The sequence below is a fragment of the Arvicanthis niloticus genome, chromosome 1 (genome assembly GCF_011762505.2).
Source record: "Arvicanthis niloticus isolate mArvNil1 chromosome 1, mArvNil1.pat.X, whole genome shotgun sequence".
NCBI classification, from domain to species: domain Eukaryota; kingdom Metazoa; phylum Chordata; class Mammalia; order Rodentia; family Muridae; genus Arvicanthis; species Arvicanthis niloticus.
This window is the reverse complement of record NC_047658.1, coordinates 11,848,261-11,867,259: the sequence shown is the minus strand read 5'-3', so window position 1 is coordinate 11,867,259 and position 18,999 is coordinate 11,848,261. Positions and strand designations below refer to the sequence as shown.

At 41.0% G+C, this 18,999-nt stretch overlaps 1 protein-coding gene across 2 annotated transcripts in view; it reads left to right on the top strand.

Moving 5' to 3' along the window:
• The window catches only part of Tdrd12 (tudor domain containing 12), a 75,682-nt gene that overhangs the window by 17,598 nt on the left and 39,085 nt on the right, over positions 1-18,999 (top strand). For both annotated transcript variants that reach the window (XM_076932219.1, XM_076932214.1), the window contains exons 5-10: positions 10,821-10,876; positions 11,518-11,603; positions 13,824-14,013; positions 14,451-14,543; positions 17,380-17,474; positions 18,084-18,160. In XM_076932219.1, coding sequence (XP_076788334.1) covers positions 10,821-10,876; positions 11,518-11,603; positions 13,824-14,013; positions 14,451-14,543; positions 17,380-17,474; positions 18,084-18,160 — 597 coding nt within the window. The remainder of the gene's footprint in view (positions 1-10,820; positions 10,877-11,517; positions 11,604-13,823; positions 14,014-14,450; positions 14,544-17,379; positions 17,475-18,083; positions 18,161-18,999) is intronic.

Genomic DNA, 18,999 nt, shown 5'->3' with positions numbered 1-18,999 from the left:
TGAGTAAGGGGATAGCGTTTGATATCTTAGTTATGTTAGAAATAAAAGACAATACCCTTAGACACAGAATCCTTGCCGTGTTCACATTCTCCTTCCTGGTAGGCAGCGTACAACATGAGATGAGGCAATGAAACAAGCTGAGGAAAGAATGTTTGAGATAAGGATACTATGGATTTTTTTGTTTCTTTTTTTATCTTAAAAAAATGACATTAATTTTATGCAGCATCCTAATGTAGCCCTTTGTTTCTGAAATCAGTAAAATAGCTGTTCACAGATACTGTACAAATTTTGGATGTGGGGGCTCTCCAGTTTCCTCTGTCTTTTTATTTTGAGTGGTTTTGATACCCTTTAGGTTCATTTGCTAGCAAAGAGAGCAATGACAAGCTGCTTTCCTTCTGAATTGTTCTAAAGTTAAAAACAGAGAAATCAAGGTGTGATTTAAAAAATAATAAAGCCGGATGTGGCAGTGTATTCCTGTAATCCACATACTCCAGAGCCTAAGGTGAGATGACTGCTTGTTGCCTCGATGATACTGAGATCTTGTCTCAAAGGCAAGCAGAAACAATACACAACATAAGACAGTTCACTAAAAGTTTTGATAACTGTAATACTAAAAGTTAGTAAATATTTTTCATTTTTAACATTTTTCCCTTGTGAAAAATTTATGAGATCTTGTTACCAAATCTTTTCCCAAGTGTTCTGCTGATGTAACCAAATTGCTTTGAAAATGACTGAGCCTCCCTCCATATTATCTCCCCCCATTTTAAAACATAGATTTTTTTTTCTCATACAATACATATTCTGATTACAGTTTCTCAGTTCCTCCCCTCCAGATCCACTCCTTTTCTGTCTCATTAGAAAACAGGCTTCTAAGAGATAGTAATAAAATATAGATAAAACAAAAACTGTCACATTGGAGTTAGACAAGACAAACCAACAGGAAACAAAAAGAGCCCAAGAGAAGGCACAAGAAACAGAGACCCACTAGTTCCCACACTCAGGGATCCCATTACAAACCTTAAACTGGAAGCCATGACAAATAGACAGAGGACCTGGAGCAGACCTATGCATGGCCTGTGTACACTGCTTTAGTGTCTGTGAGTTCATATGGGCTTTGCTCCTGTTGAATTCAGATGGCCTTGTCTTGGTGTCCTTCATCCTCTCTGGCTCATACACTCTTTCTGCCTCCTCTTCCTTGGAGTTCCCTGATCTTTCAGGGGAGTGATTTGATAGTCATTCCATTTAAGATTGAGTGTTTAAGGTCTCTCACACTCTGCATATTTCTGGCTGTGGGTCTCTGTATTTGTTCCCATAAGGTACAGGAAGAAGCGTCTCTGGTGATGGCTCAGGAAGGCACTGATCTATGAGTATAGCAAATGTCAGTTTACTACTACCTTAAAAAAAGATACTTGGGAGGCAGAGCCAGGCAGATCTCCTGAGTTGTAGGATAGCCAGGGTTACACAGAGGAAACCCTGTTTCTAAAAGAAAGTTAGAAAAAAAACACTAGTATTTTTCCTTAAGATTTTACCTTAGGGTCCCTGGGCTATCTTGTCTTAGGTTTTTGGTCACCCAAGCAGTGTCGGGGATGGGATCTGTGTCATGGAGTGGGCCTTAAATCAGACATTGGTTGGTCACTCCCACAAGCTTTGTGCCACCATTACACTAACATATCTTGCAGGCAGGACACCACTGTAGATTGAAGGCATTTGTGGCTGGTGTCAGTATCCTTAGCTAGGCAGGATAATCTAAGCAAGAGAGACACTTAAGAATGAAATAAGTCTTTGCAAGCAACAGGGAGAAAAGAGCCTCTGTGGGCTGAACCCCCAGTAGCTTTGCAGAAGCGTATTTATTATTACTAAAAAGTTAACTTTACAGGAAGTCAAGTTGTTCATACCTCTGATCTGATCCATGTGCTGTCTGAAGGAACACATGAACCACAGACTTCTCAGTCCTTACTATGCACTGTTTGCAGCACTCAATAATACAGAAGTTCCAGGTTTGCCAGGAATGTCATGTGACTGAAGTCCTGTGAAGACCATAACAATACTTCAGAAATACAGCCCTCACAAATCTCAAAAGCCAATCACTGATGAGATCTAAAAAATTTCCTCAGGGCTTAGGTCTACCTAAAAGCAATCCCAGCATTCCAGTGTTTATGCCAGATACAACAGCATTCATAATTTTCCCACTGCAGGCTGGGTTGGTATTTACCTTTCTCTTTTGGTAGTGTATACAGTACCTTCCTGCACCAAAGATGCTAGAACACAGGGGTGTAGCATTTAGGCATCAGCTTGACCTCTATGTTCAATGAGTTGCATAGGTGTTGTCTTCAGCAATGGAGCCTTTCTGTCCGTAGTTGTCTTGGCAACACCTGAGTTGTTTGGGGATTTTCATGGAACTCCTTTGGCCAACAACTTAATTTGATGTAACTCAATCCTGGTACAGGAAACTTCCTTTCATCATAAGAGCTGGTTAGCTGGGACCCTGTCTCCCCCATTACTTGAGGATTTCACTTAGATTGCCTTCATGTATTTGAGGAAGTTTCTACTGTATTATGTTTACATACTACTCCTCAAAATGACCCTTAATTTTGTTTCTCCCCAATATTCCCTCCTTTGTTCTCTCTTTTTTTCCATGTGATCCTCCCATTCCAACTTCTGCATCCATCCATAACTCTGTTCTGTTTCCCCTTCCTAATGAGATCTGTGGTTCTACAGGCTGCAGCTTGGCTATCACTGATTTAACAGCTAATATTTTCATATACTTGAATATATACCATTTTTTGTCTTTTGAATCTAATACAACCCCACTAAGGATGATTTTTTTTCTAGTTTCATCCATTTACCTAAGAATGTCATCATGTCTTTTTAAAATAATTGAGTAATACTCCATTGTATTAACATACTGTAGTTTTTTTTTTTTATCCATTCTCCTGTTGAGGCTGTTTCCAGTTTCTAGTTATTATGCATAGAGCAGCTATGAACATGGTTGAGCAGATATTTTGTAGTATTTGATGCTGTTGTGAAGGGTGTTGTTTCCCTAATTTCTTTCTCAGTAACAAGGAGAGTTACTTGTTTTGTGAGTTAATTTTATGTTCAGCTACTTGGCTGAGAGTGATACCAGCTGTAGGAGTTGCTGGTGGAATTTTTAGATTCATATATAATCATATCACCTGTAAATAAAGATACATTGACTGTTTACTTTCCAGTTTGTATCCTCTCGGTCTCTTTCCATTATCTTACCATCCTACCTAAGACTTCAATACCATACTGAAATAGGTTTGGGGTGATGGTGGACAACCTTGTCTTATTATTGATTTTAATGGACTTGCTTTGAGTTTATCTCCCTTTAAGTTGTTGTTTGCTATGAGCCTGCTGTAAAGTGCCTTATTATGTTGAAGTATGGCACTGTGTCCCTTATCTCCCTAGAACTTTTATCATGAAGGGGTGTTAGATTTTGTCAAAAGCCTTTTCTGCATCTAATGAGATGACCATATAGGTTTTGTCTTTTAATTTGTTTATATGGTGGATTATATTTATCAATTTATGTGTGTTAAACCATCCCTGCAACTCTGGGATGAAGCCTATATGATCATGATGGATGATGATCTTTTTGATGTGTTTTTGGATTCAGTTTGCAAATATTAAGAATTTTTGCATTCATGTTAATAAGGGAAATTGGTATGTAATTCTCTTTATGGGATCTTTATGTGGTTTGATAATTAGAGTAACTGTGACCTCAAAATGAGTTATGGAATGTTCCCTCTGTTTCTGTTTTGTGAAATAATTTGAGGAGTATCTTCTTTGAAAGTCTGGTAGAATTCTGCACTAAAAGCATCTAGCCTGGAGCTTTTTTTTTTTTTTTCATTGAGAGGTGTTTGATTGCTGCTTCTATTTCTAGGGATTATAAGTCTGTTATAAATTGCTTATCTGATTGTAATTTCATTTTGGTAAATGATATAATTTGACAAAATTGTCTATTTCTTTTAGATTCTTTAATTTGGGGGTGGGGTACAGGTTTTTAAAGTGTGTCCTAATGATTCTCTCTATTCCCTCAGTGTCGTTATGTCCTCCTGTTCATTTCTAATTTTTTTTAATTTGGATAATTCTTTATTCAATTTTTAATTAATTTGGATAAGGGTTTGTCAATCTTACTGATTTTCTAAAAGAACCAACTCTTAGTTGCATTAACTCTTTGTATGTTTGTTTGTTTGTTTCTATATTATTGACTTCATCCCTGAGTTTGGTTATTTATTTCCACCTACTCCTTTTGGCTGGATTTCTATTTTTTCTTTGTAGAGTTCTCAGGTGTGCTGTTAAGTTACTAGTGTGCGATCTCTCCAATTGTTTAGTGTAGGTACTTGGTACTATGAACGTGCCTCTTATAACTACCCTTATTGTGTCCCGTGAGTTTAGGTTTGTTGTGTGTTCGTCTTTATCCAATCATAGGAAGTCTAATTTTATTTTTAATTTCTGCCTTGGTCGATTTTTCATCATGTAGTGAGTTGTTCGGTTTCCATGAATTTGTAAGCTGTCTGTTGTTTCTGTTGTTGATACCCGGTTTTTAATTTGTGGTGGTCAGATAGGATGCAGGGTGTTATTTCAATTTTCTTGTATCTGCTAGTACTTGTTTTGTGTCTAAGTATGTGGTCAGCTTTAGAGAAAGTTTTATGAGGTGCTGAGAAGAAGATATATTCTTTTGTGTCTAGTGCAATAAATGTTCTATAAATATTTGTCAGGTCCGTTTGTTTGGTTTATAACTTCAGTTAGCTCCAGCATTTCTGTTTAGTCTTCGTCTACATGAGAAAAACTGTTAGTGTATTGAAGTCATCCACTATCACTGTGTGAGGAGGATCAGTATGTGACTTTAGCTGTAAGTAGAGTTTCTTTTATGAGCTTGGGTGCCCTTTTGTTTGGTGCACAGATGTTAAGAATTGCACTGTCCTCTTGGTATATTTTTTTCTTTGATTGTATTGTGTGCTTCCCTATCTCTTTGGATTAGTTTTGGTTTAAAGTCTATTTTGTTAGATATCAAAATGTATATACCAGCTTGATTCTTAGGTCTATTTGCTTGAAATATCTTTTACCACTTGTTTACCCTGAGATGATGTCTATCCTTGACGTGAGTTTCTTGGATGTAGCAGATGGATTTATGGATTCTGTTTTTACATCCATTCTGTTAGTTTGTGTCTTTTTATTGGGGAATTAAAACCCTTGATGTTGAAACATGTCAATGCATATTGTTTGTGGATTCCTGTTATGTATGTTGGTGGTGGTGGTGGTGGTAGTAGTGGTGTGTGCATATGCATGGTATATGTGTACATGCATTTGCACATGCGTGCGTGTGCTTGAGTGATTTGTGCTTCCCCTCCTGATTTGCTGGTCTGGGATTATTTGTTTTTTCTGTTTTCTTGGGTAGTTAACTTCTTCAGGTTGGAGTTTTCCTTCTAGTGCCTTCTGTAATACTGGATTTGTAGATAGATATTGCTAAAATTTGGATTTAACATGGAATGTCTTATTTTCTCCATCTATGGTGATTGAAATTTTTACTGGGTAGCCTGGGGATGGAAACTGTGATATAAGAGTCTGTAGCACATCTGTCTAGGCCCTTCTGACTTTTAGAGTGACCATTGAGAAGTCAGATGTTACACTAATTGGTTTTCCTGCATGTTACGTGTTCTGTTTCCCTCACAGATTTTAATATTATTTGTCTGTTCTGTACATTTAGTGTTTTGATTATTATGTACCTAGAGGACTGTCTTCTGGTCCAGTCTATTTGGTGTTTTGTATGCTTCTTGTATCTTGATAGGCATCTTTTTTTTTTTTTTTTTTTTTTTTTTTGGTTAGGAAAATTTTCTTCTGTGATTTTGTTGAAAATGTTTTCTGGGCCTTTAGTCTTCTCCTTTCTCTATTCTTATTATTCATAAATTATGTCTTTTCATAAGAGTCCCAGATTTTCTGGATTTTCAGTGCCAGAAGGTTTTTGTTTTGTTTCTTTTTTTGGTTTTGTTTTTCAATTCAACATTTTTTGACTGATCTTCCATTTCTTCTGTTGTGTGTTCAGTGTCTGAGATTCTTTCTTCCACCCCTTGTATTTTATTGATAAGGTTTGCCTTTGTGATTATTGTTTGAGTTCTTAAGTTTTCCATTTCCACACTTCCCTCAGTTTGGGCTTTCTTGATTGCTTCTATATTCACGTTCAGGTCTTGAACTGTTTTAGATTTCTTTAAGAGATTTGTTCATTTCCTCTTTATGGACCTCTATCTTACTCATAAGGGTTATTTCAAGGTATTTTTCTTGTGTTTCAGCTATTTTTTGGAATACTCAGGGCCTGTTGTGGTGGGTTTTCTTGGCTCAAGTGGAGACATATTGTCCTGGTTGTGACTGATTTTACACTGGCATCTAGGCATATGGGAGCAGAAAGATTGTAATTCTAGGTGCTGATATTTGGTCTTGTCTTTGTTGGGTGGGTGTTTTGTTCCTTGGTTTCTGTTGCCCTTTCTCATTCTTTTGAGAGAGTGGTGGCTTTATGTTGCCTTGTAGGAAATTCTTCTGAGTTCCTGATAGGTGTAGCCATTGGAAATTCCAAGTAAAAGGAAATTCCAAGGAAAGCAGGGTGTTCCACCAGAATCTGCTTAGTCCCCCAGGAATGGGGCAGAGAATGAGGAGAGGCCACAGCAAAAGGTCTATTATAGGGCTAAGAATGAGAATGGGAGTTGGGCTTGAAAGAATGGAGGGAGAGGTGGAGATCTACAGTTATGCTGTGTAAAGTCCCTGGGCAGAGCAGCCGGTGTGTTCGCATGGAGTGCCTGCTGGGATACAGCAATGAGTTGGGGTAGATTAGAAGGGGAAGATCTGTGTGGTCGACTAGAGACGGGAGCAGGGTAAGAGGCTGTAGCATGTTTTTTGCTGCAGAGCTTTGGATGAGACTGGGGGCTTGGATTTGTAGGAGTAGAGAGAGGTGAAAATCTGAACTTAACTACCTGTTTCCCTGGCTGGACTAGTGTGCATGTTCCCAGTAAATACAGCTTGTTAACTAAATGAACTTTGAGAAATGCCTTAAACCAGTGTATGTGGTTATTTTGAAATCTCTTCCTCTTTAGCATGGCCAAGCAGTTGCATAGGTCTGTGCTCTCCCCAGAAACAGCAGAATCCCCAGGGTAGTCTGGGCAACAAGCACAGAACACAGGTCTTCCTAAAAGAAACTCACTGTAGCCTTCAGGAAGACCTGTATTCTGTGCTTGTTGCCCAGGCAGGGAATCCCTAGAATAAACTGGGTAGCCAGACTAGCTAGATTGGTGAGCTCTGGCTTGAAAGACTGTTTCAGTAAATAAAGTGGAACACACTAAAGGAAGACAAGTGATGTCAACTTGTGGCCTCCAGCCCCATTCCTGCCTACATATTCTTGCATCCCACATGAACAAGTACATATAGATGTGCACAACACATACACAAATCCTCTGTAGCTATAGAGATGTATATGTGCATACCCCTCCCTGTCCTTACTTATTTCTCTCAGCATCTGACCATGGTACCAGTGTTTATACCGGGCAACTCCCTGCACTGTTTAGTGCTGTTAGGTTGGTCATCACTTCTGTCTGGGATAGATGTTAGTGGAGGAATTGACTTCTGTCCCCTGCCTCCTGTAGAGTTAGCAGCCAGTGTTGTTCTTTTCCTCTAGTACTATGGTATTATGGAAAGAAAGCTTGAGGAACAGCCCTGTTTTGACTCTTCTAACATGTCCTGGAAACGTTGCATTGCGGAAGCTACCTATCTGGAAGCTTTCTGTGACAAGCCCATCCTCCATTGCTCAACCTTGCTCATACTATCACCAGTTTGCTTGAGGTGATGCATTGCTTTTGTGGTTGGCTTTGGATTGTACACAAACAGGGTAGTTAGCTGGTTGTTAGTAAACTAGAGGCCAGTGTTTCCTGTGGAGCTGCCCTGCAGCAAGCCTACCACTTAGATATCTTGTCCCTTGGAGACTGGGAATGAGGCTCTGGGATGGTGGTCTGTGCTTATTATGTTCCTGTCACTAGCTGCTGGTTCTCCAGGTATGAGGTGGATCTCAGAAAAGCTGTTTCCTTCTTCCTGTTGGCTACTGCAGGATTCCAAGCTCAGTACTACAGTGGTTTTCAGGGTGAGCCTTCTGCACACTCCTGACCTTGTCCAATATTAGAGTACCCAGCACTAGCAGAGGGCTCCCCATTGAGTTTCACTTACCTTCAACATAACGATTTTCCCTTTTTATTTTAGGTAAATAATTTTCTTAATAATGTGTATTGAAATTTTTTTATATATTCTTGTCAAGTTTCCTTTCAAAAAGACTAGCACCGTCTACCATCTTTGTTGTGTATATATGGAGTGCTTCTTGAGGGCTGAGGAGATGGCAGTTCAGCAGTTAACAGCATGGACCGTTCTCTCAGAGCAGTTGGCGTTGATCTTCAGCACTCAACATGAGTGATCACAATCACCCGTAACTTCTAGTTCCAGGGAATCCTAGGCCCCTCTCTGACCTCCACAGGCACCAGGCATATACTAAATAGTACACAGATGTGCATGCAAACTAACTTCCACACACCTAAGACAATTTTTTTTAAAAGTGTATCTTTGGGCCTGAGAATATGGGTCAATCAGTAAAGTGCCTGCCTTGCAAACAGATCTGAATTTGAATCCCTAGTAAAAGGTTAGATATGGTGGTAAGCCTCTAACCTTAGCCCCGGGGAGGAGGAGTGGTGACAAGATCCCTGAAACGTGTTGGCCAGCCACCCTGGGAAAACTGATAAGCTTCAGGTTTAGTCTAGTCTGTTGTTGTTGGCCTGCTAGCCTGGGAAAACTGATGATATAGTATCCAAAAAAAAAAAAAAAAAAAAAAAAAAAAGGCAAGTGATAGAGGGGAGACATCTGACATTGACCCGACCTTCCATACACACCTTAGCCACATGTTTGCACACTGCACATCTATACCATATACAAATATGAACCACCTCAAAGATTCTCTTAAAAGTCATTGATTTTCCACACATTGTCGAATGTTAGTGTTGGTGTTAGATCTCTCTTCCTGTGTTCTCTTGTGCTTATCCTTACACACACACACACACACACACACACACACACACACACACACACACAGAGGCAGATGGACACCCATTCGTACTATATTGAGTTTTCTCTTGAGTTTGTTGCCTGATAAGAATTTATTTTTTTCTAAAAATAGTTACTAGGTTATTTTTTTATGTATAGTATGACTTTTGCTGTTTTTAGAAATCCTTTACAATTCCCTGAAAGTAATGTACATAATCTCTCAGTAAAAATCAAATATATATTTTTGAATACCAGGGCACTGGCTATGTGTGCCATTCATTTGATCTTTTTTGTTTGTTTGTTTGTTTTTTGTTTTTTGTTTTTTCAAGACAGGGTTTCTCTGTGTAGTGCTGGCTGTCCTGGAACTCACTCTGTAGACCAGGCTGGCCTCGAACTCAGAAATCCACCTGCCTCTGCCTCCCAAGTGCTGGGATTAAAGGCGTGCGCTACCACCGCCCGGCTTATTTGATCTTTAAAGCATTTGTTGGAGGGCAATGGGGTTATCTTTAATGACTAAAAGCATTAGAAACATGAGATTTCTTGTGCTAATTGTAGAAACCAATAACATGACTGTTGCTTGGGATAGTTAAGGGGAAGATTTTTTTATTGCTAGGAGGGAGAAAATAGCCAGAGACCTCTGGAAGAGTCCAGAGCTGAGAAAGAAAGTAGTAGACCGAATATGGCCAGCAGACTGGACCTGGCCAGGGCTGTGTACAAGAGAGGCGAGAACAGCAGGGATAGGGAAGAGAGAGCAGGAAGTAAGGAGCAGGAGCAGAGAAGAGAAGGCTGCCAGGAGGACAGAGCCAGAATAGCAATGAGTCAGATGGGGGTGGGGAGCCAGAGGGAGGGGAAGGAGGGGAGGCAGTGAGGAAGGCCAGCAGGATGAACTTTGGAATATGTAACAGGGAGGGAGCCTGCAGGCCAACAGTTGATAAGCTGATAGCCACCTCAAGTAAGTAGCCTTAAGTCCCTTCTGCCAGAGGTGAGGGAAATGACTCCTTTTGGTAGAGGGGAACAGGCTTCACAAGTTCCTGAGGAATGGTGGTTTTTATCTAATCACCAGAGATTCTCCTATAGTCTGGGTTGGGCCCATTTCTGGATATTTGGACTGCCTTTTGGAGTTTGGGGAAATGGAGTTTCCTCTGGACCTAACATTAACAAACTTTATTTTTGTCCCTTCTAAGCTCTGCTCTGTCCTGTGTTTGCAGTGCCTACAACTCTTCCTCTGACAGTCTTTGTGACATGTAGACAGAGCAAGCTGGTGGAGATGAAAGGGAGCTGGGGCCAAAGTACTAACTAGTCCTGGAGTACGGGCCTCCCAGACAACATAGCTGGCTTTCCCATGGCTGACTCTAGAATTGGTTAATCAATGCTGCCATTCTCTTTGGCAGCCAGTGGATGGATGGTGCATGCTTAGGCTTTCTCTTCAAGGAGCTTGTACTGTGTTTGTAGGAAATAGATTTATTGTAGTTAACTGGGGACAGTGGTGGTATGACAAACGGTACCATCTATTGGCATGGAATGGGGGGGTATCATTTCAGCAGGGCCTATGTAAAGGGGCCATTGTCAGATACATCTGGAGTCTGTACCCTGATGCAGAGCTGTCACAGGTTCCTGTTTGTGTTAGATGCTTAGTGTTTAGGGTCAGAAACACCCATTATCCAGCTAAGAATGTAGCAATGGTATAATTAGCCTATGGTTTTTATTTAATGAAGTTGTGTCTGCTGCTGTTCCAGACCTGCCACAAAATGGGACAGTGCAGCTATCCAGTACTTTCAGAACATTCTAAGAGGTAAGGCCAGGGTATGTTTGCAGAGTGCTTTAAGCTGATACCTCTGGTGGCTTCCTCTTCTGTTGCCAGATGTCTTAGATCCCCATGCATAACTGTTGGCCCTCTTTATAGGGCTCTTACATTACTTGAAGCCTCTTCCATGCCCAGTATCACATTGACTATGCCCCTGTAACTTTTCAAGTGGAATTGGATATTAGTAATTGTCAACTGAAATAAAGAACTGTCTGGTTGCTGTAAAGGACCTTTTTTACAGTAACAGTCTCTGCTTCTCAGATTGCTTTTAAGTGCTAAGAGGATACAGAGTGAATGTGTGTGTATTTTATTGATCCAGCAGTTGATGAAAAGCCCAGCTTCTTTTACTGAACAAGGGATAGTAAATGGACATTTGTCGTACAATAATCATCATTGCTAACTTAAAGCATATAAAATGTCTTTAACTAGTTGGCAATTATAAAATACTGCCTGTAGGGTCTGTCCTAACTCTTGTCAGTCAGTATTTTTATGGTTATGCTTACCTGCTAGGACTGCTCTGGAATGTGATGAGATGTGAAAGGCCTGGAAGTTGCTGGCTGCCTACTGAGACCATAGTTACTTTAAACAATCGTTAATGTCAGCTTCTTTGTCCATATATTGCCATTTAGCAACTACCCAAGTGGAAGCAGAACTATGTGCTGTGGAAGAAGATACTTTTGAGGTTTACCTTTATGCAACAATAAAAAATGAAAAAGTAAGTGAAAGACATGTGGGATGGGGTGGGAGGTGTCTTAGGATTGATTTTCTGTCTAAGTACTGAAAAATATTTATGAAGTTCAAGGGTTTTCTGGTGGCATCTTTACAGTTTAAGTGTAGGACCATGTGATCTGAAAATAGGGATTTTCCTTTCTGTATCTTTTTTTTTCTCTTATTGCTGCACCAGAGATCCTTGGTCTATATTGAACAAGATTGGAAAGAGTGGACCTTTTCCTTCTCCTCTTTTGAGATAAGGACTTATTTTGTAGGCCTGGATGGCTTTGAAGACATGAACCATGACTCCCAGCCTTATTGTCCTTAACACTTTCTCTTAACTGTGAGAAACATACTTCTTATTAATCACAGTGCCACTAACTTATTAATGCCAGTACTTAACTTAAATGAAGCAATTTCAAAGTATTACCTGTATTCTGTGGGAAAAAAATGTTAGTATAGCAAAGATATAGTTCCTAAAAGCTGCTCTGATAGTTTCTCCCTCTCCCCGTCCCCCTCCTCCTCCCCTTCCCCCTCCCCCTCCCCCTCTCCCCATCCCCCTCCTCCTCCCCTTCCCCCTCCCTCACCCTCACCCTCCCTCTCCCCCTCCCTCTCCCACTCTCCCTGTCACTGTCCCTCTCCCCCTCCCCCTTCCCCCTCCCCCCTCCCCCCTCTCCCCCCTCCCTCTCCCCCTCCCCCCTCCCCCTCCCCCTCCCCCTCCCCCTCCCCCTCACTCTCCCCTCTCCCTCTCCCACTCTCCCTGTCACTCTCCCTCTCCCCCTCCCTCTCCCCCTCTCCCTCTCCCCCTCCCTTTCTCCCTCTCCCCCTCCCTCTCCCCATCCCCCTCCCCTCTCCCCCTCCCTCTCCCCTCCCTCTCCCTCTCTCCCTCTCCCTCTCCCTCTCCCTCTCTCCCTCTCCCTCTCTCCCTCCCCTCTCCCCCTCCCTCTCCCCCTCCCTCTCCCTCTCCCTCTCCCTCTCCCTCTCTCCCTCTCCCTCTCCCTCTCTCCCTGTCCCCCTCTCCCTCTCCCTGTCCCCCTCTCCCTGTCCCTCTCCCTGTCCCCCTCTCCCTCTCTCCCTGTCCCCCTCTCCCTCTCCCTCTCCCTCTCCCCCTCCCTCTCCCCCTCCCTCTCCCTCCCCCTCTCTCCCTCTCCCTCTCTCCCTCTCCCTCTCCCTCTCTCCCTGTCCCCCTCTCCCTCTCCCTGTCCCCCTCTCCCTGTCCCTCTCCCTGTCCCCCTCCCTGTCCCCCTCTCCCTCTCCCTGTCCCCCTCTCCCTCTCCCTCTCCCTCTCCCTCTCCCTCTCCCTCTCCCTCTCCCTCTCCCTCTCCCTCTCCCCCTCCCCCCTCCCCCTCCCCCTCCCCCTCCCCCTCCCCCTCTCCCTCTCCCTCTCCCTCCCTCACCAATTAGGCTAGACTGATGGTCAGCCAACTCTAGGGACCATCTGCCTCTCTAGATCTGGGATTACTATTGTATTCCACCATACCTGCAACATTTTTATTTGGGTCTTAAGGATCAGACTCAGATTCTTATATTCACAAACAAGCCCTTTATCATATCTCCTCATCCACCAAATGCTTCATTTTGGATGTATCTCTGTCCAGTGACTTCATTCTATAATATTTTTGCCCCATTTCTCCATTGTGAGCATCCTGTCTTTGCCTCCAGGTACTCGGATTCCAGGCACTGCTATCATGCCTGGCTCGAAGCAGTAAGATTTTGTTTTGTCATTGGTTTGGTTTCTGGTTTTTTGAGACTGTTTCTTTGTGTAGACCTGGTTGTTCTGGAACTAGTTCTGTAGACCAGCCTGGCCTTGAACTCTGAGATCCCCCTTGCCTCTGCCTCCTCAGTGCTGGGATCAAAAGCAAGCACCACCTTGAATCCCAGCCTGGCAAAGAATTAAGGTTTGATAAGATCTACTTTTTCCAGTTTCCCCTTTTGTTGTTAGTGACCTCTCACTTGATCTGTGCCTTGCCAGATTGTGTGAGCACCCTCTTCCTCCAAGGTATGCCTTGTATTTTATGAAGTTTATTGCTATTTTCTGATGAGGGGGCTCATGAGAATCTTTTAGTTTGTTGCTAACATGGCAGGAACTGAGAGGTGTTTTTGTTAAATTATGCTCCATAAAATAATTTTTCAGGACTTTGGGGCTGAGTTTGTGATATTGATTTCTCGTACATTGACTACACCCATCTGAATAATAATTCATAAAATGTTTAAAATTTTATAGGTTTGTGTTAATGATGATCTAGTTGCAAAGAATTTTGCTTATTATGTGTCACCAATGGGAAATAAAAACCTTAATACTTTGGAGAAACCCAGGCTGAGTCTCAATTCAGTGCCCTGCTCCAGTAAGCTCAGCCCATCACTTACTCTGTGGCCAATGCTTCTGCAAGGAAAAGACTGTCACAGAATGAAAAGTGAGTATCCTGTGTTCCCCCATCCTTGGCATACTAGGTTCTGTCTAAGCTCTTTCCTGCTTGGAAACAGAGATTTAGACTCTGTGTTTAATGATCAAAGTTTACTTCTCAGGAGCCTGAGACCAGGAAAATCTGATCTTCCTGTTGACTTTTGGCTATATTTTCAGAAATTCAGATAGTACATGGTTTAAAGATTTTAGCAAAATTGGGTTTTGTGTAGTTTTCAGACACCGAGAGAGCTTTTTATTACAATTGATGTTTAGTATGGATCCTAGATACAGTTTAAAATGGTCCCCTCTGCTTTCAAATATTATTAGTTCCTCAGATGTCATTCTTTGCTAGGTCTCTTTCAGCTTTACAGCATAAACAAGGGCAGAAGAAATAATGGCTGATTTCTCTTTTATGTATTGGTTTTGAAATATGATATGTTCTTTCAGACTCACAGAGTTTAGATTTTCTGGCACAGTCTCTCCAGCATACATGGTGTAAGGATGGTGTCGGTGACCTAGGACCATGTGCTGCGGTACGGGGTGAGTCCTGCCAGTTTAGTTTCTCTCGTGGCTAGCACAAAGTCACACTCTGAGCAGCACTACAGAGTGAGCCCACAGCCTCACACAAGCTCGACAGTCACTGCGCTTTGTCAACCCTCAGTCCTCTTTTGTCTGTTTAAAAAGTAGGTTATTGGTTCTCTATTGTTGGCTTTAAGTGTTATCTACTCTAAATAATAGTTCTTTTTCAGATGTACTGTTTGCAGTCATTTCCTTCTAGTGTGTGGCTTGTTTTCCTGTTCTTTAGTGGCATCTTTTCTACAGTGCTTGATTTGATTTATCATCATTTTTAGGGATTTTGCCTAAGATTTTTATAAGACATAATGGTCCTTCATTGTCTTGAAATACTGTTTTCTGGTTTAGGCATCAGAATAGTGAGGGTCTTATAGGATGAGCTAGGAAGTGTTTCCTTTGATTCTGACTTCTGCAAGAGCTTGTGGGTTGGTATCCTGTCTTCCTTAAATGTTTGGTAGACTTCATCAGTGATACCATATCAATTTAGAACCCCCTTTAGGATATTATTAATCACTAATTCAGTTTCTTCAAGACATATCTATCCTTGTTACCTATTTTTGTTTTGTTTGGGAATTTTGGGAAAGTATATTTTTTAAGAAATTTGTTTTATCTAGGACAGTGGTTCTCAACTTGTGTGTTCTGTGATAGATGTCAGATTTATAACAATAGCAAAATTACAGCTATGCAGTAGCAACAGCATCATTTTCTGTTTGGGGTCACCACAACGTTACAGAGTCACAGCATTAGAAAGGTTGAGAACCACTGATGTAGATGATCAAATTGTGAGCATAGAGCTGTCCACTCTACTATCGTTAAATTTCTTGACATGCTTTCAAATATATAGGGAATGTCCTTTATCAGCCATTCAGTGTCCGTGAATCAGTAGTCACGTCCCTTCTTCCCTTCCTCTTTCTTCTTTCCCCACTGCTCTCTTCATCTCCCTTCTTCCACCCCCTAAGCTAGAGCCTTAGCAATTTTGTTGCTTATGCTGTGGGCTGAATTCTGTGTCCTCAGAATCCATATGCTGCAGTCCTGCCTGGAAGTGTGGCTGTGTGTCTGCAGACAGGGTCTTTATGAGGAGATTTAGCTCAGTGATGCCATAAGGATGGGCCTGCTCTGGTTAGAGCCCTCAGCAGAAGAGGAGATGACTTTCTCCCCAGCACTTGTGGACTTAGTGAGAAGGCGGCTGTATGCACACCAGGAAGATAGCACTCTAGGACACACATTGGCCAACACATTTTTGATCTTGGATTTGCAGCATCCAGAACTATAAGGAAATTACTTTATTTTCTTCTGATTAATAATTTATGATTTTTTAAATTATGTGCATTAGGGTTTTGCCTGCAAGTATGTCTGTGTGAGGGTGTTGAATCCCCTAGAACTGGAGTTACAGACAGGTGTGAACTGCCATGTGGGTACTGGGAATTGAACCCAGGTCCTCTGGAAGAATAGCCAGCGCTACTAACTGCTAAGTTAGCTGTCTCTCCAGCCCAGAAAATTGATTTCTGTTTTTTAAGAAACTGATTCAGACTGATATATGTTGCAGTTGTTTTATAGTTCCTTCATACTTCTCTGTGAACATTTTTTCTTCTATTTGCTTTGCTACTGGAATTTTCTACCCCAGTCCGTGGGATAGGAATATAGATCCTGTCTCTGTCTTTGTCTGTCTCTCTCTTCCTCTCCGACCCCTCTCTGTCAACCTAGTTTTTGTTTTTGTTTTTGAGACAGGGTTTATCTCCTTGGCTTTCCTAGAATTCACTATGTAAACCAGGCTAGCTTCCAACTCCTATGATACGTCTGCCTCTGAGTGCTGGGATTAAAGGCATAAGCCACCATGCCAGCCTAGATCCTATCTCTTGGGGACAGTCAGTTACATTGTATAAGAATTAAGTTTATAGGATGAAATAAAAGACAAGAGTTTAGATAATCTCAACAGGTAGAGTAGCTTTAATTAACCAGAGAGGTGAGGTCTTGGATCTGGCACAGGACCCAGCAACACAGTTACCATGGAGGTTATATGCTTCAAGCTGGGGTTTCTTCTGTAGCTAAGGATAGGGAAGAGGAAAGGGGTTTTGTTAGGGACAGAATAGGAAGTTAGTTCTCTTTAAAGAGCTGTGTTTGAAAGTACAGGGTCTGTTATCCCTCCAACTAGCTGGCTGCTTTACTTCTCCAGTCTCCAGGAGTTCGGGGGCAGGGGCAGCACTTTTCTTTGACATTTCCCAAATAGCTGGCTTCTTGGAAATTTGAGCTCAGTTTGGGGCCTTGGCTTTTTTAGGGGACAAGGGTAATATGTCCAGTACATTTTAGGAAGAACATGTATGTTGGACACATAATTGTGGCCTCCTTTGGAAAATATAGTCTGCCAAATTGGGAAAATTGTTTTATTCTTAATAGGTTGGAATATAGATTTCTACAACAATTTTTTAAAAATAGTTTAAAGATCCTTTTTAAATTACATTCATTTAGTGTGTACATGTGCATTTGAGTGGGGAGATACATATCATGAAATGCCTATGGAGATCAGAGATCAACTTAAAACAGTTGGTTTTCTCTTCCTGCATTGTAGGACCAGGGTTTGTTCAGTCTCAGGTCCTTAGGATTGGCAGCAATTGCCTTTACCTGATGAACCATTTTGTCAGTCCCAAAGCAATATTCTTAACTTTAATTGCTACAAGTTTAATATGAAATCTGTTTGATAATTCTTGTATTGAGTCTGTATAACAGTGCTTGTTTTTATTAATTTTGTCTTGTTTTATATAAATAGTTTTCAATATAGCTTTTTATCACTATCTTTATTTTGCAGATAAAGCTATAAACTATAAGGATTCCTTGACAGACTCGCCTAAAATTATGTTTGAGAAGAAGCAGCAGAACCTCCCTTTAAAACACATGGATAAGGTTGTATGTTTAAATGCCCACTGAATATAAAGTTTACATGATGGAAATATGCTGTGATCAACAAAGTGTGTGCTTCATATTTAGAAATCCTCAGAGTAGTTTATCAATGAAAAAATGTACTTAGTCTGATTGTTTTGATGGAGAGGTAACTAGCTTCTCCTTGTTGAGCTTTTGTTTCAGGTGAGTAGTAACCTATCTGTAAAAGTAGTAACATACCTTGTGCTCACTAAACATAGATGTGTTACTATTTGGATTTGGAAGACATTGAAATAATTAATTTCAGTTCTAGGTGTCTTACAGTTCTTTTGACAAAAGACAAATGAAAGTAATTGTAGACATTTTAAACACTCCTATGAAATGCGAATTGCCTGCTGTTTGACATTTTAATCTAATAGTTATGTGACAGCATAACCATCCAACTTGGACTTTCCATGTCTATGTGTACATGAAAACTTCTTGAATGGTTGTTGATAAAAAATAATTTGCATTGTATTTTAGTTCCAAAAAATATAAATCTTAAAAGCTTATCTTTTCCCTCTTCCTTCCTCCTTTCCCCTTCCTTCCTCCTTTACCCCTCCTCTCTCCCCCTCCTTTGTTCTGTTCTTACAGAGTATTGAATCTTCTGTGTACTGGCCAACAAAAAGAGGCATAACCATATATGCTGATCCAGATATTCCAGCAGCAAGGTATGATTTGAAAATTGCATTTAGCAGAATAGAGCTTAGGACTCTATGATATAGTCTTACATAGTTATCCTTCATTTTATGTTGTGGGGTTGGGGAGGCTTAGTTCTAGGACTGCTGAGAATACCAAACTCTGTGTACTCAAACCAGATTAAAAAGTATGGTGAAATTTACATACAATCTGCATATATTCTCATGTACATTTTGAGTCATCTCTAAATGACTTCTATCTAATACCTAATGCAATGTAGATACTTTATAAGTAGTTGTTAATACTGTATTGTTTAGGGATTAATGTCAAGGGAAGAAATCTCCACGTTTAGTATAGGCAGTTTATTTTTGCCAAATATTTCCAGTATGGTTGGTTGAGTGCATGTGGATGCCACAAATACAGAAGGACACATAGTAAGTAAAAGGTTGATGATGAGACACTAGTATCCCTGCCCCCACCACCCAAAACAGCAAGGTGGTCTGGGAAATTTTGGCTCAAAACACACTACTTTTTCTTTTTTTAAAAGAGGCCACTTTTTTGTTTGTTTTTGTTTTAGTTTTTGAGATAGTTGTTTTGTTTTATTTTAAGATTTATTTATCAGAAGAGGGCACCAGATCCTATTACAGATGGTTGTGAGCCACCATGCGGTTGCTGGGAATTGAACTCAGGACCTCTGGAAGAGCAGTCAGTGCTCTTAACCTCTGAGCCATCTCTCTAGCCCAAAACACACTACTTTAAAGGGAAAAAAATCTTATGTAACAACTGGTTAGCTGACAACACAGTGGACTGAAAACTAGTAGTGAGTCTAGAGTCCCTTTGCTGCCTAGTTGGACACAGCTGTATCATAAGG